Genomic DNA, 25,551 nt, shown 5'->3' with positions numbered 1-25,551 from the left:
GCAACTGCTTTCCTGAAATTCTCTTTGAATCTGAATATGAGAGTTTCCCTTCTAACTTTGTGATCTTCACCTATCATGATTAATCATGCAAACGGGAGTCGGTACAATACACACAAAAAAATCCTTCTTGATGGAATCCATAGTTTTGGACTAAATGACTCTGAAGTTCTATCTATCTTTGATAATCACTCATTCTAACTGAGGTGAATTTTCATTTTTCACAGATATCTGTAACGTACTAATCACTAAATAATTAATAAATAGATAGGTAGTAAAGAGTAACAGTGGAGGGCAGCAGGTGGCACAGTGGCTAGAGCACCAGCCCTGGGGTCAGGAATACCTGAGTTCAAATCCGGCCTCAGACACTTAATAATTACCTAGTTGTATGACCTTGAGCAAGTCACTTAATCCCATTGCCTTAAATTTTTTTTTAGTTTTTTTTTTTTTTTGCAACGCAAATGGGGTTAAGGGGCTTGCCCAAGGCCACACAGCTATGTAATTATTAAGTGTCTGAGACCAGATTTGAACCCAGGTACTCCTAATTCCAGGGCCGGTGCTTTATCATTATTAAAAAGAGAAACAAAGGATAGAGCACAAGCCCTAGAGTCAGTCAAATCTGGCCTCAGGCACTTGACCCTTACTGATTCTTACTAATTGTGTGACCTTGTGCAAGTTGCTTCACCCATCTCCAGTTGTCCTGATCCATAACTGATCATTGGATCTAAATGACTACAAAGGAAAAAGTGAGACTGCACCCCTTCACTCAAATCCAATTCATGTGCATGTCATGGCATCACCTCCCCTGATGTCATTGTCTTCTTCAAGAATGAAGGACAAACATCTCTTCATCATCATCATCATCATCATCACTAAGCATCCCCCAATCCTATGACTATTTTTCTCAGTTTTTGTAATAGCAAGTTGGCGATATTTATTTCCATGTTTCTGAAATAAAAAATGTTTTGAAGATGTTTATTCTTTTTATACTTCATTAAATGGGCCCAGTGTGGATGACCACTAGAGAAGCAGTTTTAAGAAACTGAAATAGGGCTATGTTTGGAAGCCGAGTGCTGAATGAAGCTTTGACACCCTTTCTCCCCAGACACCTTGGAGAAATGTCAGAACTGCCCAGGGGCAGACAGCAAGAGAGAGACCGAAAGCTTTCAGCTCCCTGAGTATAACCTGGAACAGCTGTGCATAGCCCAGTGTCTGTCTCTCTCCCGTCCCCAAATTGGGACTTCTAAATTTAACCTGCTATCAGCCCAGGAGGCTGGAGTGCTTCCACCAGGACAACAAATGCTACATAGAACACAATTTTCTCTACTTGCAAACTCTCTCCGTACAAATTTTCCTCACAGAGTTGTGACCTAGAAAACACCATGTGCCCCTTTCTTGTCTCCACTCAGCCTTTACGTCAGCCAAGACTCAACCCTTCAGAGCCAGTCTTTTACTAAACTTTGTCATTTCTTGCTTCACAAAGTCTCTTATATAGGCCTTCCCTCTTCAAGCCTCACCTCACTACAATCCTTCTTCCTCTCAGTTGCCAAGGTGATTTCCCTAAAATTGGGGTCTGACCCTGCCTCCTCCTCTACTCGAGAAACTCTAGGATTCCCTATGACCCCCAGGACAAATATAAAACCAGCTGGCTGGCTTTTAAAGTGCTTCACAAACTAGCTCCTTCTTGCCACTCTAAGCTACTTTCTCCCCTTCCCATTCAATAGGCTTCTACTTGCTCTTCCTTCACCATGATTGTGCCTCTCCTAGCTCCATGACTTTTCCTTGGCTCTCCCTCCTCAGCTGGTTTCCCTGGCTCCCTTCAAACCTCAGCTCAAATCCCTTCTTCCCAGGTTTTCCCCAGTGTACCAGCCCAGTACCCTGCCCACACCCCCCACAGGTCATGCCTTCTCTTAAGCTTCCCCTCCATTTATATACTGGATATTGAGAGCTTGTATCTAGACAGCTATTTACAGATTGTCTTTCTCATTAGAATGTGAGCTATTCAGGGGGCACAGACCAAGTGTTGCACTCTCTTTGTATCGGAAGCACCTGGCATGGTGTCTGACACATAGAAAGTATTTAATAAATGTGCCTGTTGACTGATTGACTTCCACTGGGTCAGACCCACACCATTTTCTGAATTCCTAAGGTCCCTAGACCTGTGGTTGCACATTTCTGCAACTTGTGAGTTGATTGTACATCGAGAAACCAAACAACCACCAGAAAATGAACCCTCCATGATAACAATTTCCTGCTTTAAAACTGAGGTCATTTTGTTTGTTGCAAAGGCAACAAAACTAGAAAGTAATTAAATCACTTATACCCTGAGTGGATGTATGTCCTCAGTTTTCCAAAATGGAACCCAGAAATCTCGGCCCACTCAACAGGATGAGTATTGTCATCTGGAGGAAACTGGAGCCGCCCATCTTCAAAGAGAATAAGACTGAGAATAATGTGGGTTAAGGGAAGACATACTGAAAAAAAAATTTCCTTCCTGTGGGGGAGGGAAAGCATTTCCTCTCCTTACAATAGATTAAGGCACAATGGAAACATCTTTGGGGGTATCTTAAGAAAACAGGAGGAAAAGCAAACTAAATTCTCTGTGTTTTTTCTATCTTTCCTCAGCTCTCCATTCACAGATGGGAACTGAAAGGATTTGTTATTTGTGTCACCATACAACAACATGGTGGAATTGTTTTTATAAAACTGGTTGCTAGAAAGGAAAAGATGAACAACTATGCCATAAACTAACTCCTCATGTTGGGTGTTCGCTGCAGAAGCGAGTTTAAATGTATATATGAACTTCAGTTTGAGGGTATAATGATTTGTGTTATAATGGTATATACCACAGTCCAAGTCTGGCATCTCCCTAAACATGAGAGATTTCCCAGGTCAGGCCCTTGTAGGAAGGGGGGATTGTGAGTGGAAAAAATGGGGAAAGGGGGAGGGAGGGAATCAGATCTATTTATAAAACAACATGTCTCATTTTCTTTCCTTGTATGGTGTCTGTGCTGAAAATCCAACTTTGATTACTTCCCCCCCAATCTCCAAAAGCCCACTGCTGGGGTGAGAAGGAAGCCCATTTAAATTCAGTCATTGTATTGAGGCGAAGACACAATTCAGCTTCTAGGGTTCTGTAGAAACATCCAGACCCTCAACAGGACTTCTTTAAAATTCCACTTTATTTTGCTTCATTAGTTTTTTTTAATAAAGTTTTTTTTCAGTTTTACATTTTCTTCAAGACTTATATCTCAGTACATTTTTTTCACAGTATCTCTGTATGACCAAGGATGGTTCTTTATTGCTGGAAAGTGTCCAAGCAGGGAGGGTATGGAGAGGAGTTGGTAGCCTCTGAAAGAGACCAATCTGATGTCCATGCTCCTGAGATGGGTGAGAGGGTGCAGAGCAAAAAGTCAGCCCTGGTGTTCCCTTTGGGCACTGAACAGAGAGGTCTAGCCACCTGGGTTCTAATTCTGACTTTGCTCCTGAATTAGCTTCGTGATTTTGCTTTCCTAGGTCTCAGTTTTCTCATTTAGATGATTGCTAAGATCTCCTCCAGCTCTAGTGTTCTATGTTCTAAACTCATCTCTTATAGGGGTTTATAACTTGAGGTCAGTGAACATTTTTAAAAAATATTTTGATAACTTATTTCAATATAATTTATTTCTTTTGTAATCCTATGAATTTATTTATTGGAGGCAATTGGGTTGTGACTTGCCTAGGGTCACACAGCTACTAAGTATCTGAGGTTGAATTTGAACTCAGATCCTCCTGACTCCAGGGCAGGTTCTCTATTCACTGTATCACCTAGCTGTCCCAATCCTATGAATTTAAAAACATTCTCCTGAGGATCCCATGTCACAAAAAAAAGGTTAAGAACCCCTGTTCTAAAGTCTCCTCTGACTCTAATATTCCATGTTCTAAGAACCCTTCTACCTCTTTCTAGAATTCCTCCATCTTCATTACCTTGGGCTAAATTTAAGCATACTTCATTATAAAGCCTGGGGTGATCAAAGTCCCTGTAGGTTCTCCTCAGTCCAATTATCCTATTACCCTATTATTATAGGAAGGGGCAAGAAGTTCACATCAAAAGTAAGAGCTGAGTCACTAGAGAATGCTAGTCACCAGTTTGTAGTTGAGCTGGAAAGGGAGTTGGGTGGTGGGGAGGAATGCTGCAGTGGCTCTGATAAAGCTACCATCCAACCAAGGTCTGGGTGTTTCCTGAGAAACGTCAGCATTTGCTCCAGAGTGGGGTCCTGGGGAATCCATGTAGAGTTTGTCTAATTCTCCTGAAACAGGACACTTGGCTCATTTCTTTCTAAGGGAGAACTAATTGGCTGGAGAAATGATCTCTTGTTCTAAGAAACCTCAAAGCCTCCTCCTAAGGCTTCACCTGTTCTAGTCTTTCCACTCCCTTTTCTATCCATTCTGCTCCTTGCCTATCTTGGTGGGCGCCTAGTGACTACAGAGGAACAGAGCCTTGGCAGCTCATGAGCTCATCACTCTCCAAGTTCCTTAGGAGCCTGAGGCTGTTGCAGGAGCCCCATACTACCCCCCTTATTTCTCAATGACCTTGAATCCGTCCCTTGTTATCCCTGACTCCAAAGAACAGTTACCCACATTTGAAGCACAGCAATTTTTCTTGAGCGTTGGATCTTATTGGAGATCATTTAATCCAATTCCCTCATTTTATGAGAGGCAGGCAGAGTGGACCTGACTTCTAAGGTCACAGGTTAGTGCCTGGAAGTGTGCTTAGACATTGCTTAGTCTAATCAAGCAATTCTCAAATTTTTCAATCTCACAGCCTAGGTCATACTCTTAAAAATTGACATCCCCAGCCTCCGACACTTAATAATCACCTAGCTGTGTGACCTTGGGCAAGTCACTTAACCCCATTGCCTTAAATTTTAAAAAAAATTTTAATTGACCTCCCCATAAAGATTGCATTTCAGTGTGTTGTATCAATTGATATTTACCATACTAGAAATTCAAATGTCTTAGTATTACAAAAGTAGTTTTGACCCTGCAGACTCTCTGAAAGGATCTTTGGAATTCCCCAGATCACACTTTGAGAACCATCAACTAATCCAATATCTTTGTCAGTCAATAAGCATTGATTAAGCACCAACTGTGGACCAAGCACTATGCTGAGCATTGTGACTGATGAGGAAACTAAAGTCCAGAGAATATTAAATAGCCAACCCAAGTCTTACAGGTAGGTCCTTGGGGCAGAGCCAGGACCCAAGCCTGAGCTGCCTTTCACCTAGAGGCTGCTGACCCACTTAGAGCAAAATGAGCTAGATCCACTAAAGGGGATTTCTCACTGTGAGGATAAATGTTACCAGGGGCAGTTTTAACTCTACAGCCAAGGATTATTCAACCTTTCTATTATGGCTCTGGCTCTTATCATTTTCTGCAATCTCTCTTCAGGGCATCATCACTGTCCTCACAAGTTTGCTTAAGTAGCCTTAAAACTCCAAATGGAGACAGACTAGGAGGAAAACCCACTGGGTTGTAAGAGGACCAAGGATTCAGCCTTAGCTTTGCTATTAGCTATGCACCTTAGTTAAATGGCTTAGCGCCACTACGCTTATTTACTTAATTATAAAACAGGGCTAATAACATCTTGGACCACCAAGCTCAAAAGATTCTTCTGGGAGTTCAATGAGATCAGAAATAGAGAAAACTGGAAGAGACCTTAGAGATCATCTTTGTCCATTCTACACATGGACTTAATACATTCATTCTACAAATGAAGAAATTGAGACTTAAGGAGGCTGTGACTTGCCCAGGGTCACATAGGTAGTAATTTGAACCTATGTCCTCTGACTCCTGAGTCAGTACCCTTTTCATCATACTATGCTGTATGTATGGTGCTTTGCAAACTGCAAAACACCTGTCGGTCACTTTTGTTCTTTTGTTCCTCTGAGCATGCAGAGGAAGAGCAGAAGCTTTCTGAGGAGTGGAGGTTATCAAGTTGTGCAAATGGAATACCTAAGCTTGGTACCAGCCAGAAAAGACTAGTAAACTAATTTCTACTCCAATTTTAATAGAGCTGGAAGTTTTACATGAAGAGACTCCACCTTTGTTAAATATTCCTGAATAAATGTATTAGACAATTAATGCAGTATTTCAGCATGGGATTTGGATTATTGTTTCTAAATCTTTAAATCTTGAGAAAATTCTTGTTACATCTCAAGCAGAAATGTCTAGTGATATTCTGTTCATCAAGCATTCTGGATTATGATTATTTGTGGAACTGAGGGAGCTCGGGGGTAACAAGTACAAATTTTGGGGGTGCTCAAAAAGAACCATAGCCTCCATAAAATGCTACAGTAGAGCAAGATGTTCAGAGCTATAGGAAACCATCTCTTCCCTGTGGTTTCTGTGAGCTATCCAACAAAGCATGATATTTGCTACAAAGCATTGGCATTTACTTAGGAAGAGGGATAGGGGATTGTCATTCTCCTAAATTATGACTAGAACACTAGAGAGCCCCAGATAGAAGAGAGGAAGTGTAGGACTCGTTCCACAGTGCTCATTGGAATTGAGTTACTCAGAATAAGCTGCCAAGGCCAGGTTTCCACATGACTCAAATTCATTGGTAGGTTTACTTGGGTTTTTCATCTTTGGCCATTGGGCCATTTCTTAGAGTTGAGGAAATAACAAGAGTTTCTGAGCTAATGTTTCCCCTAAACTTTCCAGCAAGGAAAATATTCAGAGTAATCCTCCCTTTCTTTTCTCCCCACCCCCACCCCAAACAGACTGGGTTAATAACACTGAATGATTACAGAAGTCCCTGCTCTAGAGAGCCTTTCATGAGAACCCCAAAAGAGGATTTCATCGAGACAGGTCTGTAGTCCCATACAATCCATTTCCAGAGTACATCGTCAGGGTGAGGATCTCTTACAGTTTTCAACTACCTGGAGGGAAATCTATTTTTTTTTACCTTTCACAAGTAAAAATGGTTGTGCATTATTGGTGGTGATAGCTGGTATTCCAGAAACTTAGAAGTGGTACCAACCAGCAGGGAAAAGCCACCTCCCTTTGAGTCTACATGGTATTAGTTGATTGCATGGACAGGGTGGATGCAGAAGGTAGGGACAACTTCCAAAAAGCTGAAGACCAAGTTGGTGGTTTGGAATGATGGCTTCCTCCACACATGGTCTCTTGACTCCTCCCCTCCTCCCAGCCTTTTAAGCCTACCCCTGAGCTGATGCTGTAGAGAAGAGAAGAGAAAGCAAAGAGAAGCCATAGCAGAGTACGATCCAGCTTGCCATTCAGCTGGGCCAGGGCCTCTCCAAGGGATGAAGATGGGAGTTTGCTTGAGGTGGGGGTGGAGAAGACAAGGCAGGGTAAGATGGTTCCTATATCAGCCAAGATGGGGAAGGAAATAAAAAGCAATTGGCATTAGGTCTGGGCTTTTTTCTTTGCCTCCTCTTTGGATTTCAAGAAGAGATGGATTTGAGTCACCTCCCCCTTTCCTTCCTCCACAGATGGAAAGTGGTGCTTCTTTCACCATCAACTTATTTGTTAAAATTCAGCGGAAAAGAGATTCTGCTCTTTTGTCCATCCCTCCCCCCACCCACCCCAGCACAGTTTAAGGCAAAATTTTGGCAAAGCAAAATCTATATAAGGCCGCATGATTGGGGTAGGGGGAGGAGGTTGCAAATCTTTATCAATTGAAAAAAAAATAGGTCATCAGTAAAATGAGGGTCAGTTGACTTGCTCCAAGATCTTGGGTTTCCTTGTTGAGAGGACTCCCCTCCCACTCCCTCCCCCCTGAACCTTGCAGAGAAAAGAAGGAAAAAAGAAAAAGAAAAACTCAAAAGTTTTTTGTTTCATCAAGTCTGTTTCAAGTGAGTAACTGAAACTCAGATCATAACCAGAGAAGGGAAAAAGAGAGAGGAAAAATCAAAGGCTGAAAGTGGAAATGAAAAGGGATTGTGTGTTTTTGCTTTGTTCCTCCTCCCCCCACCACCCTTCTCCTGCTCCTTAGAAAGCAGGTGATGAGGAAACCCCAGGTGAGGTCTTCCCTGGAACTTTAGCACAGTGAAATCCGTCCCACTGGAGAAGGTAGAATGGTTGCATTTTTGTTGAATGACTAAAAAGTGCATTTTGAACTTTGTTTTGATCATTATTATTATTATTTGTTTGTCTTAAACTAGCAGATCAGAGTGTGTTCTCCCATTCGGTGTAAGGATCCCAGCTCGTTACCGGTATTTGGGAGGTATCACCACAAGAGGCTGCCCATCCTTCGGTCTCCACATGAGAACTTGAGCATCATTGGCATTGGGTTTGACAAGGGCACTGGGTGGTATTGGCTCATTCTTACTCAGGATCTGGGGCTGCTCTTGGACAGTTGGCCCCCGGAGCCTGGCACGTTGTCCCAAGGGCCTACTGGGATTCACCTCGATATTCAGCTGCATTCTCCAGTGGAGCGTCTGAAGAATGACCATGTCATTGGTTGCTGTGTTTGTGGCCACCAACCAGGTGGTGAAGCTCTGATCTCGGTAGATGCTAGTCAGTTTGGCCACGTTGCTCTCACTGACTGGCACTGCCCACGTGACACTGGGGTAGAAATTGTCATTCATGCTGATGATAAACCTGGAGTCTCTTTTGGTGGGGCCTACAATGGTGCAGGTCTCTGTGGTGTTACCGTACCACGGGTAGTTCACCCCATCTGAGTCACTGATGGCCGGGATCTTCCCTGTTTGAAGGTCTGGGAGCTCCCAGCTGGACCTAGGAAAAAAGACTTTCATTTAATTCCATCCTGAACAATTCATCGTTCTTGGGATTCCCCCCTACCGTGTTCCTCTCTAAAAGGGCTTCTATTCTCCCCATTGAGATTTAGACTTCCCTCCCTTCCCTCTCTGCCTCTCCCCTCCTCCTGCTCAGGATAAGTCCTAAGATCCAGCTAATGGTGTGTCATTGTCATAATGTCAAATCCAAGAAGCTTCCGAGGTCTATTGTTGTCTCAGTGACTATCTTAATTACATCACGTAATCACACCCCCCACTAGCTATAAGATGGGGTCAATGTTACTAACTAGGCTGAGGGGGAGAAGAATCCCTTTACAATTTGAAAATAACTTTGCAGAAAAAGGACAATGTGCTTGATGTAGAGGGCAAATGAAATAGGAACAGTTCCCCCTCCCCACTCTGCTTTTTGCCCCCCCCCCCCCCCCCCCCCCCCCCCCCGAGAAAGGCATTATGGCATAGCAGAAGACTGGAGCTCCTGGGCCTGTATACAAACCTTGTTTTCTGAGCTCTACATGATCTAGGGTGAGTGATATTTACCCCTCATTTTGTTCATCTTTAAAATGATGCAGTTGGACTCAATTTTAAAAAGTCTAGTTTTTGGTTCTAAATCTTTATTCCTAGACCATAGATGAATGGGGAAGTGGGGAACAATGAAACAAAAAAGTCAATAGTCAATAAAACTTATTAAATACGCTAAATTCTGAAAGTCTCTACAATCTAAACTTACAATCTACTTACAATCTAAATATGCCCCCAATTGTTTTCTCCTACTTGGAAAGTTTTGAGATCGAGTTTGTTGTTACTCTTCAGTTGTTTTAGTGATGTCTGATTCTGACTCCATTCAAACTTCTATCTGCAGAGATCCTGGAATGGTTTGCCATTTCCTTCTCCAACTCATTTTGCAGATGAGGAAACTGAAGCAAATGGGATTAAGTGACTTGCCTAGGATCAGACTTTGACCTATTTAAGGCCAGATTTGAAATCAGGAAGACTCATCTTCCTGACTTCAGATCCAGCTCTCTATCTGCTACTTCATGAACTACGAAATAAAGTTAATGTCCTTCAAAAGAGGGAACCGTATCAAGATGATCAATACTACCATCATTTCTGAAAGGGGCAGGTAAGGCAACTCTTCTTTGTGTCTTCCCAAACCAAAACACCCCTTGGTATTCATAAAGCCTCTACACACACAGGTTGTGTCTCCCTGTTAGAATGTAAGCTTCTTGGGGGCAGGAACTGTCTCACTTTTTATATTTGCTCCCTGCCCCAATACTGGCACATAATAGTGCTTGATAAATGATTTTCATTTATATTTTCATTCATCGGAACGAACTCTTGTTTTCCCTCCTACCTAAAGCCCTGATTATAAATAACTATGACAGAAGCACAGCTTTTTGTTCAATTTTTACAATAGCCCCCTCTCCCCCTTTCTCCCTACACCAGATCTGAGATTGTTTTGAATCAATGGTTCATAATCTGACAAACCCATACTACTGCTGCTAGCTATTTCAGTTCCCTCTCTAAAAAGAGAAGTTTCTCTTGTCTTGGCACGGGTTTAGCTTGTGATCTACCCCACACACAGCTGGGAAGGTCTTCAAAATGGAACCAAGAGGGGTCAATTCTTCTGGAAGATCTGAGAGTGTTGATTATGCTAGTTCTGGTCTTTTCTGAGCTCCCCTCAGCATGACTTCTCATATCACATAGACAAAGATTCTAGGGTAGAGCATCTTTTGTAACAGGGTCATAGCTGCTTTTGGTCCTCTGATTACAAGGTCATCCTAGGAGTTAAGAACCAAAATCAGAGATGTGCTGGTAAATATTTAACCATCAGCTCTCCGGGGTTGGGGTGGGGAAATGTCTGCTTGACAAATAGTTACGTTTAATCTTACATTATGAATATTTTTCTCCCCCATTTTCTTAAGACCAGACAATCAACAAAGCAATAAATCAGGCCCCAAATTTATAACATTTGTTAAGGTGTAAAGACTTCCATCGAAAATTTAACAATTAGTTTTTGCATCTGTGAAAGGTAAAAGCAGCACATCCCTGGAGGGAAAATTCTCAAGAGCATCTGTTTTTACAGATGAGAAGATAAAGGCCTCCAATAGGAGAAGTAATTTGTCCAAATCAGACAACTAGATGGAAGCAGATTCAGAACCAGGACTCAGGTCCTCTGATTTGAATCCACTTTCCACAACACTTCACATCACCTCCTGATATAAATTAAGATCTTTAAGGCTCAACTCCAGGATAGCAGCATCCTGGACAATCCCCTGCAAATATCTTGTATGAATCAGCATTAGTTTCAAACTTGTTCCTTCTTTCAGTTTTTGTCATACCAGCATACTTCTGGTGTTAGTAAATGAGAGCCAGGGTAACATGAAAAATCAGGGCAGTCATTTTGCCACGCCACTTGTTTTTATTAAAATGCTCCCTGATAACTCAAGGGCCTTGCTAGAAGCCTATCTCATTAATGACCTTGTTGGGATAGATTTTAAGCCACTGAATCTCCCCTGTGTATACTAGCATAAAAGCAGCTGGCCAACCTGACCTCATTTTTGCAAATGCCAGACCCTAACATCTGGGGACTGTTGTCTAAGCACATTAAACACAGTGAGCCTCCACCACCAGCAACAGTAGCAGCAGCAGAAAGGAGCAGGTGAAATTATAGCAGTTTGCCAGGTAATCCAACTCCCCTTCCTCAATGTGGGCTCAAAGGTTTCCTCCTAGGGCTGTGCTACATATTTCAAGTAAGTAATTTTGTATTTTAACAGCCTACAGAAAATACGTTTTGGGTTAGATTGTTTTAAAAACAACAATCCTCTCTACATTACAATATGATCCATTCCCCTCCTCCCTTTACCTTTGTTTCAAATGAAGCAATTCCAACCTGGGGTCTCTTGAACTTCTTTTGTAAAATATTTAATAACTGCATTTCAACATAATTGGCCTCTTTTGCAATCTTACACATTTTATTGTATGCATCTCTCTGATGTTAATATATCAGGGGTAGTTTCACTCCAACTCTGTCACTGATGCTTACAGGTTTTATCAGACAAAGGGTCCATAATTTAAAAAGATTAAGAATCTGTTTTACATGATTTCACATGTATAACTTATATCAGAATGCACACTGTCATGGGGATGGAGGAGGGAGGAGAGGGTGGTAGAAAATGTGGAATTCAAAATCTTACAGAAAATGAATGCTGAAGTGTTGAAAATTATCTTTACATGTAAATAGGAAACAAATTAAATAAAAATGTAATAAAATCTATTTTAAAGAAACAATAGAACAGAAGGAAAAGTTTAAAAATGACTTTTTTTTCCTGGTTTTAATCTGAGATTGACTTCAAATAAACTGAGGAGTTTGATTCTAAGGTGTTAAGCTGGGAAACTGAGACAGAACTTTAGCAGACCCCTACCCTTCCCTTAAATTTACTTTTTCCAACATTTTGAGGTTTTCCTTCACATCAACCTGGAAATATGGTTAATTCATTTGCAGTACATCCAGCACACAGTAAAAAAGCATAGGAAACAGGAGCTGCCAGGCAAGCAGTGTGTCTCTTATAGAATATTATTTAGGATTTAACTGTCAAAAGGACTTGGGAAATAGCCCTCCTTGCCTACTCTTCTGTGGTGAGTCATATTTTAAGAACATCAGAAATGTCACCCTGAATCAGCCCCATGGACTATTCAACTGAGAATTCTCTCTATGGAGAGCCATGAGAGACTGTCTGAAGGAGGGTATGGTGTCCTCCTATGATATAAATCTCTGAGATTAAAGGTCAGAGGTAGCATGGGGCAGTGAGAAGAGCCTCAGATGTGGCATCAAGAACACCTGAGTTTGAATTCCAGTCCTGCTGTCTACAATCTATAACCGACTTTGAAAAAGTCATTTAATTTCTTTCATTTTCCCTCCACTGTAAAATGGGGGTACATGATCTCTAAGGTCCCTTTTCTGTATTTATTTAAAGATCTCTTAAATTTTTTTATATTTTCAGCCTCTACCACTTTTTGAGGTAATAGATTCCCAAGAGTCCTACCCTCCTAGCTACAGTAAGATGGCTTTTGACTGTCCTTAAACTACCTTTTTCAAGCTTCAAGGGGCAGCCCCCTCCTTGGTCTGTGATTCTGAAATTTGGTGAACTCCATATTCATGTCTTTAAGTCCTTCCTGATTGGATAGACTTTTCCTCTCTTTTTCTCCCATGGCCTTCATCTTTCCTAAAAAACCAATACTTTTTTGGTCTTTCCATTATAACCCATACAAGCCAAAAAAATAACACTAATTTCCCTTAACTTAAAACCCTTTATCCTCTACATGGGGACAGAGCCTAGATAAATTTCAATGGATCTCAAAAAAGATACTACCTAAAAAAGATACTTCCTCAACTTCTATTGACACCTCCAGACCCCCATCCTTGGACCTTTGAAGACTGGATCAAATGTTAGTAAAGGAAACCCACACCTCAGATTTAAACTGTCCACAGAGAAACATAAGTATTCAACTGTTTCCTATCACAATAGGAATTATTACTATAGAGTCGCCAAAGATCACAATAAATCCCAGACACTCAAATTCTATTTGAGACCTTTTCATCCCATCAGCATAAGCTTTCAGAGGTGGAAGAGGTAATCCTTAGAGGGCACTGAATTCAACCCTCTTTCATATAGTTCAAAATATCAGAAGCCCTTGGTTAAACCAGCAAAGTTCCATGAAAAGGGATGAGAATCACAGACACTCCATATTACACCTTGAAGAAAAGTCACTTTAGAAAGCTTTGGACATGTTTGCTCCTGATTGGGTATTACTACTTCTAATTCTAGAGCCCAGAACTTCTCTACCGGCTATCTACTACCCAATAACAGCAGTTCCAAATGACCCAACCCTGGAAAAGCCTCTAAGCCATATGACTCAGGAAGGTTGCAGATAATGAGGTCACCCCAAAGGCCTATTTTCCTATGAGTTTAGAGATCACTGGATCATAGATTTAAAGGCGAAAGGGACCCTAGGGGTGTCATCAAATTCAGCCTCCTGATTTTACAAAGAAGAAAACAGGGGGGCAGCTAGGTGGTGTAGCTGATAAAGCACCAGCCTTGGAGTCAGGAGTACCTGGGTTCAAATCTGGTCTCAGACACTTAATAATTACCTAGCTGTGTGGCCTTGGGCAAGCCACTTAACCCCATTTGCCTTGCAAAAACCTAAAAACAAACAAACAAAAAAAAAAAGAAGGAAACATGATAAGAGGATATAAGACTTATCCAGGGCAGAATTTGAACCCAGGTTTTCTTGGGTCTTGAAATCCAGCCCTAAAACCATTAAACCACACTGCCTCAAAGATAGGGGCTAGGCAATGGCACAAATATCATGATGATTTACCACCTCCCTCCATTCTTTAAAGATTAGTTAGGAATAGGTAAAAGAGGCATTAACCAATCTTAAGTCTCTTCAGTTGTCCAATATTAGGGAACTAGACCCTTCTAAGGGTTGTCTCTCTAGACCAGGAATTAAGAGAACCAGAGATTCTTTGGCCATTGAAAGGGACCTTCAAAATAAGCTATGTAATCCCCTAATTTTATAGCCAAAATATCCCCATGCATTTCCCTAAAGTTAAATCCCATACAGTCTTAGTGAATTTGATGTACCATGATAGAAAGGGTCTTGGATTTGCTCTTGCAGCTCTTCAGTTCAAACCCAGCACTGCTATTACATTACTATATAAAGTAAAATGAGGGGCTTGGATGAGATGATCACAAAGGTCCCTTTCTAGCTCTTAAATCTATGCTTCTATGATCCCTGGGCAGACTTTACAAAGAGAAGCACCATATGTGAGTTATCTCAAACTCCTGCCTTTCTCTTTATCTTCTTCTCCTGGGTTCAGAGCTGGTAGGTAAACCCTAGACAGCTTCTGGGCCTTGACTCCACACAACAATCAGTAGGGTCTCCCAAATGGAGACTCTATTCTGTACTTTAGAGAAGGAACCCAAGGGGAAAAAAGTTTATTTGAAAGTTTCTTCAATCAATAATTCAAATTCCCTTCCAAACAGAGTTGGACAACTGCCCTGAATCAGATCAGGTTAGCCTGCCATGAGAGCAGCATTTTCTGAAACAAGCCTCCTTCTAATCCCAGTTCTACCACTAATTAGCTAGGTGACCATGGTCCAGTCACCTCACTTCTCTGGACCAATAAAATGAGGAGACTATGGTGGATGGTCCCAAAGATTCCATCCAGGTCCAACCTAAAGATACAAAAAAATATGGGTTACCCCAAAAGCTAAAGTCCAAATGCTTTCCTAGATATTTTATCCCTATCTTTTCATTCAACTTTTCCTGGTTTCTTAGGGAAAAAGAAATGTCTCAAAAGAGAAAGCTTGGGCCTAAATTATTCTGGGCCCAACTTTCTGTTCAGTTCTTTCTCCCTATCAACCCCTGCCCCACCCCATATTCTTGGACCTTTGGGATCTGAAACATATGGCCTACAGCTGATAGCCTTCCTGGGTGAGAGTGATGTTATATGATGAAAAATTAATATTCCCACCTTCTGCATCTGGGAGTAGAAGATAGAGGTTGTGGACATTCTGGTGGGGGGTCAAGTCTACTAAGATTTTTCATAGGGCACTACTGTCTTCAACATTCTCAGTATTTCCTTAAACCCAGGAAATTTGAAACTAGGGCTTCCTCCTATGCACTTTCTACTACAGCTAGGACCTTGCATATATGGGCTCTGCCTTCCTCTGTTACAGAGGAAGTCTAAGCCTGAATTGTTCTCTACACAGGCCCACATTTCAGGAAGAGACCACAGAGTCAATGTGGAACTTCCCTCCCATTGGATATACCTGATGAACAGCTGGAGATCACCAAGTCTGGTCAGTCATCATAGCAGCAGAAGAGGACAAGTCCCAGCATATCTATTTGTGGCCTCTTCCCTGACCCACCCTTTGACCAGAAGTTCCCCTTTCACTCCACACACACACACACACACACACACACACACACACACACACACACACACACACAACTTCTCTTTGATAACATGGAATGTCAGAGAGCTAGGAGAAATCTTAAAGAGAATTTACAGATGAAGAAACTGGAGACCTGAGAGACTAAGATTTTCTCAAGTTATATTACTTTTCTTGATGACACTGAAAAACTTATGGAACCTCCACACAAAACATCCTCCTTCGCCCAATCCTCATTGTTAGTCCTGTGACCTCAAGCCAAGGCTTAGGGAATGGGCGATCAGCAGCCAATGTTGTGTGTCTCCCACACAAGGAAGATCTTGTGACGTATAATTTAAAAGGCTTCTCTGTGGAGATGACAGGTGGCGGGTGAAGAATTGCGGAGGATGGGGTTGTGGAGGCAGGTGTCTTGAAAATGAACAGTTGATGGGGGCTCCAAGCTTTTAAAGAAATGTGGGTTGGGCCCAAAATTGTATTGAATCCATTTAATCTGGCATCAAGAGATTTACTCTCCATTTCACAGATCTCTTTATCCACAAATTTAATTTGTTATCAGTTATTGTCATTATGCTGAATGCAGAGTTCTAGAACACAAACTGTCAGATCTGGAAGGGATCTTAGAACATCCCATGTCAGAACTGGAAGGGGTTTGGGACATAGAATGACAGAGCTAGATGGAACAATATGGAATCCAGAAGACCAGAGAGGGGACACTCATCCAAGGTCATAAACAGTGAAGTAATATAGCTTGGGAATCAGTAACAACTCAGGCTTCTAATGATTCCCAGTATCTTCTTTCTGTTAAATGTTTGTTTATATTGTGTCAGGGCAGCTAGATGATGCAATGGATAAAGTGTCAGGCCTAAAAGCCAGGAAGACATCTTCCTACATTCAAATCCAGTCTCAGATTATTTACCAGCTGTGTGACCCTGGGTAAATCACTTAATCCTGTTTGCCTCAGCTTCCTTCATCTGAAAAACGAATTGGAGAAGGAATTGCATCTCTGCCAAGAAAATCACAAAATGGAAAATGGCTAGAATGAACAACAAATGTTGAATCAGAGATTAATGTTCTATGGGACAGCCTTATTTGGGTACCATGAATGTCAGTTATCAATGAAATTGTTATTTTTAATAAAGTACATTTAAAAAAGACTAAATATCCCACCCCAGGTATATAAAAAAATTGGTCACCACAGGTCATTGAATATAGTGCAATTTTTCTAAGATGCACTGTTTATTTGCCTCTTTATACAACTTCTACTAAACTGGTTTGTCCTGACTAGCTAGAGAACCTGGAACCCAGAACCAAGAAGACTTAGCTTCAGATCTTTGCTCTATTATTCATTACCTAGTTAGAGTTCCTGCCATAGGTCACTGAATACACCTATGGGCTCAGTTTACTTATCTCTAAAATCAAGGAATCCTATGTTTCTAAGATCCCTGCCAGTTCTAAATCTTAGAATCCTAGGAAATGTCCATTTTATTCCAAATGAGCTGCCTCTTCTTTCCATAGGGATATCAAGTGAAATAACATATGTAAAGTGCTTTCAGGTGAGATAGCATTGGATTAGATCTAGTATGGAGGATTAGTAGTGTGCATATACATATATCACCATACAAACATATACATGCAAGATTATGCATTTACATATATAAATAAACATCCATCCACAAATGCTAGCTATGTGAGCAAGTCAATTAGCCTCTGGTTGACTCCAATTTCCTCATCTGTAAAATGGGGATAATAGCCCCAGGATTGTTGCAAGGGTCAAATGAGATTATAATTGTAAAATGCTCAGTACATGGACTGGAATATAGTATGATGTAATTATTTTTATGAATGTGTAAATACAGCATAAAATTTCCATATAAATAGAATATGAATACACATAAATATGCACAAATGTGAGATCGTATGTAAATGTATATTACATTATATATGGTACAGAGATGCACATGTACATAAACATGTGTACAAATGTACACAATATACAAGTGCATGACAGTATGTGTGTGTGTGTACACACGAGTTGCACATTAATATATGTAAGTTATCCCAGTACCAGCACATCTGTATTATCATATTATCATCCCCACTTAAAGGGAAAGGAACTCACTTGGAAAAGGAAAGGAACTCACTTGGAAAAGACATGAACATATCCCTAGCTTATATATAAATTTGGATGTAAATGTAAGCTATTTCTTTGTTCAGCTGCTCCCCCGGCCCCATTGTATCCACTCTTTGGTGATTCCATTTGTAATTTTCTTGGCAAATACACTAGAGTGGTTTTCCACTTCCTTCTCCAGTTCATTTTACAGATGAACTGAGGTAAATAGGGTTAAGTGACTTGCCCAAGGTCATACAGAGTCAGAGACCAGAGTTGATCATTCACTTAATAAAACTCTGTGCCTTCCAAAGAGTCTTAGACCCTTGTCTGCTCTCCTATCCACATGACAGATAGCTCCCCACCCTCAATCAGAGGAAAGGGGAAACCCAGACCCAAAGAGTCAGATGTTCCAGATGACAGAGCGAGTACTAGGTTTTTTTGTACTAGGGTCAACTTTAAAAGTCAGTGTAAGGAGAGGGGACTTGGAATGAAGGGAAATGTCTGGGGGAAATGTGGGAAGAACCATTAAAAATCTAAAACTCACTGCAATGGACTCTGTGTGGAAGAGTGAGCCTGCCCTACTAGGGAGGAAGTTCAAGGAGTATCAGCAATTTCCATGTTCATAATACAGTCGTTTTGAACCAAGCCTTTCAAAGGGCTTTCACAACAGTAAAAGGACACACCCACCCTCAACACAGTATATCCTCTCTGACAATAACAGTTCCACTCCTAAGACTGGAAAGTGAACTTAAGGGCTAAAATTTCTGCCAGAGCTCAATAAGACTTTAATTCATAGCTTTTGATCCTGAGTTCTGACTCCAATCCCCACACTACATTTTGATTTATTTCAGAATCACCTTATATGAAATCAAAAAACTTTAGCAATCATTTAGTCCAATCTTTTGCTTTTAGAGGTGAAGAAAATGAGACCCAGAAATGAAGGGGTGACTAGCTCAAGGTATCCTAAGCAGCAGTGACGATAGAACCCTGATCTCCTGTCTGGTTTAGGAACTTTTCCATTTTAAGGACACAATTTTCTAAGTGTCATACATCCTACTGAAAACCAAGCCACTACATATGTGTGTGTGTGTGTGTGTGTGTGTGTGTGTGCATATATATATACACATATATATACAGTTTTCTGAGCATTTTCCCCACTAGATTTCAGTATTGTTTAGAATTTGGAGATCCTTTCTGGCATCCCAGTGAATTTCCCTAGGTCTGAGGAAGGAGAATTTGGTCCTAAAAAGCCTTGGAAAACCTTCATTTATTGACAATTGCCTGCAAGGCCTCAAAAAAGTACAATAAATCCTTCTAGGTTTAAGTTTTCATAGGAAAATTCCACAAACACTAAATTCTATAGAATTCATTTTTTCCTTCCTAGAATGGGAGTGGGTTGAGGTAGGATGGGAGGTGAGAGGGTGCCCACCAAACCTGAAATGAATTCATCATTGTTTTTGAGAGTTGAGAGGTTTTCGGTCTTGATTCAAAAACTGCATTTAATTCCAACAAATTCCTTCTTTACTTACCATGATCAATTTCTGCTCTTTTAACTTCAAAAATCATTAAGAGAAGGTTGCAAATATTTGTTTTTCCTGGTCTTTATTCTGTAACTAACCCTTCTGTATTTACAGCTTTTTCTATTGTATAGTAAAACTGGTGAAAAGTTTGGGGGAAATTCTGTTTTCTTTTCAAGTTTTCATCTCTATATATTAGGAAAGGGGTCCTGCAATAGCAATGAGGTAACAAGGAGAACAAAGTTCTCCCCTCCCCAACAATAGTTAGCTTGGATTTGTGCCTGTCAGAGCCATTTCCCTCAGCACCCCTGTACTATCATACCTCTTTTTCTCTGGGGACTGCCTGGCTCTCTCAAAAGGCTGCCACACTTGAAGAAGGTTATTTTAGGCTACTGGGTAGAGATGCCCACATAGTTGTGAGTGTCTACCAATCACATGACCTCGAAGGTTCCTTTTCTAGCTTTCAGATCTTGTGATTCTATTACATTCATATTCCCCAAGGCTTGTCCATCAGATTTGCACCCCCTTCCTCCATATTCTAACAAAAACAACTGTCATCTGTGTCTATAAAGGTCTATACCTTTAAGGTTGACAAAGCATTTTATTTAAATTATTTCATTTGACCTTCAAGAAACTTTGTGAGGTAGGCACTACATTGTTATCCTCATTCTGCAGATGAGGAAAATGAAGGCAAGAGAATTTGAATGACTTGTCTGTGATTATACAGTAAGGAAATGGTAAAGGTTTTTATGGAATCAAATTCAGGTATCTCCCAATTCTTTCCACTAAACCAAACTTCCTCTCTTCTTTCTGTCATTGTCATTTGGTTCTTCCCTAGGGGGTCAGGGATTGGGGTGTATAGATCAGAAGGAAGACAGATGCACTTGGCTCCAGAATCCACATTGCTTGATTCTTGCCAATAAACCCAGAAAGGAAAAGTTTAGGCCTGAGACCTTAGGCTCTAATCTTTCCTTATGCCTAGTCCGAGAAATTCTACCAGGACAAAATTTCTGAAATGAGAGTGGGTACCAGGAAGCCAATGGGCTGCTATAAAGAGCTCTGGGGCTCCTAAGAACCAGCTGGTGTTCTAAACTTTGAATCAACTTGAGCCTTTCTGGCACAGTGGGTTTGTTCTCGAGTTAAACGTGGCCTTTCTCTTCTAGGAAGGAAAGTTATAGAAATGCTGCAGAAATGGAACACTTGTAAAAAAGCAAGGGGCTAAAGTCCCAAGACCACTGATTAAGGACTGGCCGTCTTGAATGGACCGCATTTCCCTAGACACCAACGGCGATTTAAACATAATAGAAAGTCTAGGTATACTGAGATAAACATTTGACAAGGGCTGTGGTCGATGCTCTAACTCCCTCCCCAGCCCTACCGAAGTTACCACATTCACTTCCTTCTCAGCTTATGGACTTCTCGCCTCTAGTGGAGTTGGGACCCCGAAGACCACTTGTCCAACTTGTGCCACCCCTAACCCGCACTAGCACCTCTGCAGTAAGGCAGCCTGTTTGCAGTGCCCAAGGAGGACGGTGACAATGTTACTTTGCTTTCTCAGCATCTTCCGAAGAACCACATAAAGGGGACCTATGGGACAATGGGAGCTCCTGGAGGGGAGGTGAAGCCCGACAGCCTCCACCCCCCCCACCCCCCAGCCAAGGAGAAAAATCTGGAATGCACAGGACGCGTTATTCCTGAGGCTCTGGCCGTTCTTCAGTGGGTTTTAGGATCTTTAAGGTCACCGGGCTCCCCTGATGCGATGACAGCCTTCGATGACATACTAAAATACTCATTACCCCTTACATAAGGAGATGAAACCCAGTTTCTTTCCTTCCTCCCTCCCTCTCTAGGCTACCTAAGCCACAGGCTGGATCGATGGATGCCCTTTCCCCTTGCAGGCCAGGTCTCCTCTAGGCATGGTCCTCCTTCCAGCTGCTCCCCGCCCCCACCCCCCTCGGGCGCCCACCCGGAAGCTCAGGTGGTTCCGAAGTACTCACATGCCCTGCTCCCCATACTGGTTGTAAAACTCCATGTGGCTGCACGCTTGGATCCAGCCCACGATCCAGGTCTCCTTCTTGGGGATCGGCGGGACGACCACCTGGGCCGAGGCGCGGAAGTGCGGCGTCCGGTAGCGGAGCACCACGCTGGAGGACTCGTCGATGGTGGTGGGGATGGGGTCGATAGAGGCTTTCACATCAATCACCGAAATACTTTCTCGGAAAATTTTGGATTTGCTGTTGATGCTCTGAATACAGCCCATGGCATAAAGTACCAGTTTAATTTCTAGGAAATGCCAACAGTCCCAGGGAAGACTAGGCATTGAAATGATAGTTGCTGCTAGATCCAATACAGATCTTCCTATTTCGAAAGCTCAAGACTGATATCCATAGGATAGAAAATTCGAGTAGAGGGGCCTTTTCATATCAGTGTCTTTAGCCCGTTTATAAATAAGGATTTTGCTACATTTCAGGAGCAGTGGGGCCTCTCTTCTTCCTTGAACAGTGGGCGGAATTTCAGATATTCTTTGGGGTTTTTTTTAAGTTTGAAGTTCAATAAATAATCATGATGCTTTGATATCCTCGGTCCTTCCTTGTGCTTCACTCACCGGGAAATACAGGTTGAATACTTTCCCTTGATTCTTTGGATGAAGGAGAATGCTGACAGACACATAAATAAGGAAGGATGTGTACGGTCCACGATCCTGCCGCCCTTTCTGCAAAAAAATCTACTTCCTGCCCCTTTCTCTCTTTACACACGCTCTCTTTCTCACACACACAGTGACAGTAATAAATTAAATAGCAGTTTCTGTTAAATCAGGAAAGAAAAACAAGACACCTCCAGTTTGGCGATGATTTGAAGGCTTCCAGAAGCCCAAAGATGGGCTTAGGGCTGTTCCCAAGCCTGCAATCAATATCCCAAGAAATAAACTCCGAAGGAAGAGCAGCAGTCGTTCCCAAGTGGCTCTCACTCTTTGGTGGCCCTGGTTTGCTTTAAGCAGAAGAGGGAGGGGTGGGGGGTGGGGGGGTGAAAGAAAGCACCACCTCGCAAGAGAAAAAAAAAAGCTATTTCCGATCTTCGGAGCGGGGCTCTAACAGTTCCCTACATTGCACCACGTTGTTGATGGCTCTGCAACCGGCTCTCTCCCCCCTAGGGCTGGTGGGCCGGCCAGCACTCGTCCTCCCCCAGTGGTCTGGCTCTCCCCGGCTCGTCTCCCGGGGGCCCCGGCCGCTGTCCCGCTCGGCTGTCTCGCTCCGTCCCCCGTCCGCTGGTGCCGGGACCTGGCCGCGATGCAGGAGGGAGGGGGCTCGAGGGCCGTTCCCGAAGTTGGGCTGAACTTGGGGCGGGGGCGGGGAGGGAGCGTAGGTGAGCGGCGTGCGGGGCGGCGGGGTGTGGAGCGGCTCCGCTGGTTCCCCGGCCGCTGGGCTGAAACCGCAGCTCTGGTCAGTCTCACCCTGCACCGGCCCCCGCCCCCCTCACTCCCCCTCCCCTGCCCCCACCCAGTCAGCGGCAGCCGCGGGCCCGGGGACACCAGCGAATAATCGGCAGGCGTGACATCTCCGCCGACACCCACCTGGCCGGGGCGGGGCGGGGGGGCGCTGCGCTGCGGTCCGGCTCGCGGCCCCCCGGGCCCCCCGGCCGCCCCTGCCGCAGCGCGTCCCTGCGCTCCGCTCCGCGGCGCCTCCGTAGCCGACCTCCTCCCCTAGCCCGGCGCAGAGAGCGGGCGCCCGGCGCCCATGGCCCCCCGGCCGGCCCCCGCGCTCCCCCTCCGGCGGGCCCGGCCGCCTGCCTGGGGCTCAGCCCCGGCTGGGGGGCCCGGGGCGCACACGCCTCCCACTCACCTGCCCCCCAGCGGGCTCCAGATTCTGGCCCCCAGCGGGCTTTGTCGGTGTTTTTCTTCCGGCGCCCCCTCCCCGGCAGCGGCCGGGCGAGGATCCCCCTTCATGGCCCTCGCCCACCCGCGCCGCGGCCGCCCCCCGCCCCGCCCCGGCCCGGGCTCGCACACCGGGTCCGGGTTCGGGTCCTTCCAGTTAGGAGACGTGGGGCCGCGAAGCCGGAGGGGCCCCGACTCTAGAGCTTGCGGGGCGCTCCCCGGGGTGGGCAAGGATCTTAATTTGGTTTGATTCCCCTCCCCCCCGAATCTCTCCGTTTATTTTATAAGCATGGTGTCAAGTATTTGCCATCAGCCCCGTCGCTGCCCCCTAGCTCGGGGAAGCCCCTCGCCGGCCCCCAGAGACAACCAGGTCAAACTTTGCAGAAACTCAGCAGCCCCCCAGCGCCCGGCCGCCCCTGGCACCCCTCGCAGCCCGGCTGGAGAGGCGGCTCTCTCTGCGACCCCACTGCTGCATTCCGAGCTCCCGGCTTCTCCCCTCCCTTATAATTCTCCCTCTCCTTTTCCCTCTCCCTCGCTTTCTCCTTTTCCCCAACTGCAGCTGATAGTGCTAAACCTCTCCAGCTCAAAGAACGACATTTCCTTTTTACCAACCCCAGGAATTCTGGGTAATGTAGTTTGTTTGGGGGGGAGAAGGGTGGTGGGCTTCTCTCCCATCCCACCCCCCCCTTGCTACCTGGAGAAGAGGGATGCTTCTTTTCCGAGCTCTTACACCTCATCTCCTTGGGTCCAGAGAATACTTTTAACAGGGAGCGCGTTGGGGTTGGGGAGGTGGGATGGGGGAGAGAATACACGTGACAGCATCTCTGGTTCGCCAGGTCTGTCTTATTGGGCTCTGTGTATTGGGATGGGGACGGATGTCTCCACGCACAGTGCACTGTATCTGCAAGGAACAGGAAAGGGGCCTTCTTTAATCTGGAAATGATAGGCTGGAGAGAACCTATGGTTACTGAGACAGGTACAGCGATAATATCGTGTCCCTGGCGGAAAGGGGGGCGGGAGACGGGTTATTGCTTTGAAGGGTACTCCTTTCAACCTACAAACCTGTGAGAGTGGAACACTTTTTTTAGGTGTCCAGCTCCAATATGAGTTTTGGTAGCAAAGTGAGTCTTAGATTCAGGAGCCTGGAAAAAAAAAATGTATGCAGCTAAAGCTAACTGAATTTCCCAAGTGGAGTTTCATCTCAGCAGCCCTGGTGATAGCACAATGAACCGCCGCTAAAGCCCAGGTGGTTTGTGATGTCACCAGAATGAGGCGATGTAATTATAGCCTGGGGGCCGTTTCCTGTGGTAGGAACCGTTCTGGTCGCTCCAGCCTGGTTACACGCATTGCAGTGAGTGGGGCAGGTCATTTCATAGTAAGGAATGAATCAAAAGCAAATATGATTTTTATGTTTTCATAGGGGGAAAAGGGAGCAGGGTTTGAACAAGCCTGTGTGACCTTGAGTTAGTCATTTCCCCTCTATGAGCATAGGAAAGGATTGAATTCAGATTATCTTGGTGTTCCCTTCCATTCCTAACATTCTATGTTCTCTGATTCTAGAAATGAGAAGAATAGATGGCACTGTCTTCTACTCTCTCAGAACTGTTTATTTATAGGCAGGTTCATCTCAAATCAGCCTTATTTAAAAACACAGAGGAATGTCTTTAATATCTCCTACTCCCCCCACCAACCATCATCACCTCAACGTTCATAGAAGCACATCTCCTAAGGTCACTATAATTGACAAACCTAAGGCAACAGATTTCTATTTATGATTCTGTGAACATCCATCATGTCTAATTCATTCAAATGGGTTGCTTATCTTAACCTTAATTTCCCTGATAGAAGACAGTTAATCAAAAAAACAAGCAAAAAAGTGAAATGATGCAAGATTTCAAAGTTAACTTTAGAAGTAGCATATAATTCAAAATGATGTAATTGAAAAGGGGTATCTGAACTTTTAAATCTCTCTGGGAGAACCAGAAACAGTTTGATTGCCTCAGTTTCAATCTCATCAATTAGGCTGTTTGTAAGCACTCAGGGCCTCTGCCATCCCTCCCACCCAAAAGTATTTACTATCTCTACTACTGATTGAGTCCTTGACCATATTCTGTCTTGTATTGTTACTGAACAATACAATACTTTAACTTTTTAACTCAAATTTCTGGAAGGTAGGGAGTGTTCCGGTTGTCTTTGTATCCCATATCTTGTACATAATAATTAAGTGAATGTTCATGGAATTAATGATTGTATCCATGCTCCCTCATTATGCTGGAAATTTCACAAGAATTTGATCTCCTCAGGATCATTCTATACATATGCCTCCCAAATCACT

The 25,551-nt window shown here is 43.5% G+C and overlaps 1 protein-coding gene across 1 annotated transcript; it reads right to left on the bottom strand.

Annotated features, from left to right (window-relative positions):
• Window positions 1-686: 686 nt before the first annotated feature.
• FAM78A (family with sequence similarity 78 member A) lies at window positions 687-22,853 on the bottom strand. Its single transcript, XM_074210897.1, has 2 exons — window positions 21,343-22,853; window positions 687-8,739 (listed from the first exon to the last, which is right to left on the bottom strand). The coding sequence occupies exons 1-2, from the start codon at window positions 21,663-21,665 to the stop codon at window positions 8,211-8,213; spliced, it is 852 nt and encodes a 283-aa protein (XP_074066998.1). The 5' UTR covers window positions 21,666-22,853; the 3' UTR covers window positions 687-8,210.
• Between the last annotated feature and the right edge of the window lie 2,698 nt (window positions 22,854-25,551).

Source organism: Macrotis lagotis, chromosome 1, assembly GCF_037893015.1.
Source record: "Macrotis lagotis isolate mMagLag1 chromosome 1, bilby.v1.9.chrom.fasta, whole genome shotgun sequence".
Taxonomy (NCBI): domain Eukaryota; kingdom Metazoa; phylum Chordata; class Mammalia; order Peramelemorphia; family Peramelidae; genus Macrotis; species Macrotis lagotis.
Note: the sequence above shows the minus strand (reverse complement) of the source record. Positions and strands in the feature narration are given on the sequence as shown.

What these genes read in the sequence shown, in the direction of transcription:
- FAM78A (XM_074210897.1), bottom strand. Translation starts at nt 21,665, where the DNA reads ATGCCTAGTCTTCCCTGGGACTGTTGGCATTTCCTAGAAATTAAACTG. An exon ending in CAGTATGGGGAGCAGGGCAT is followed by an intron (nt 8,740 to 21,342) that starts GTGAGTACTTCG and finishes CTTTTTTCCTAG; the next exon opens with GTCCAGCTGGGAGCTCCCAG.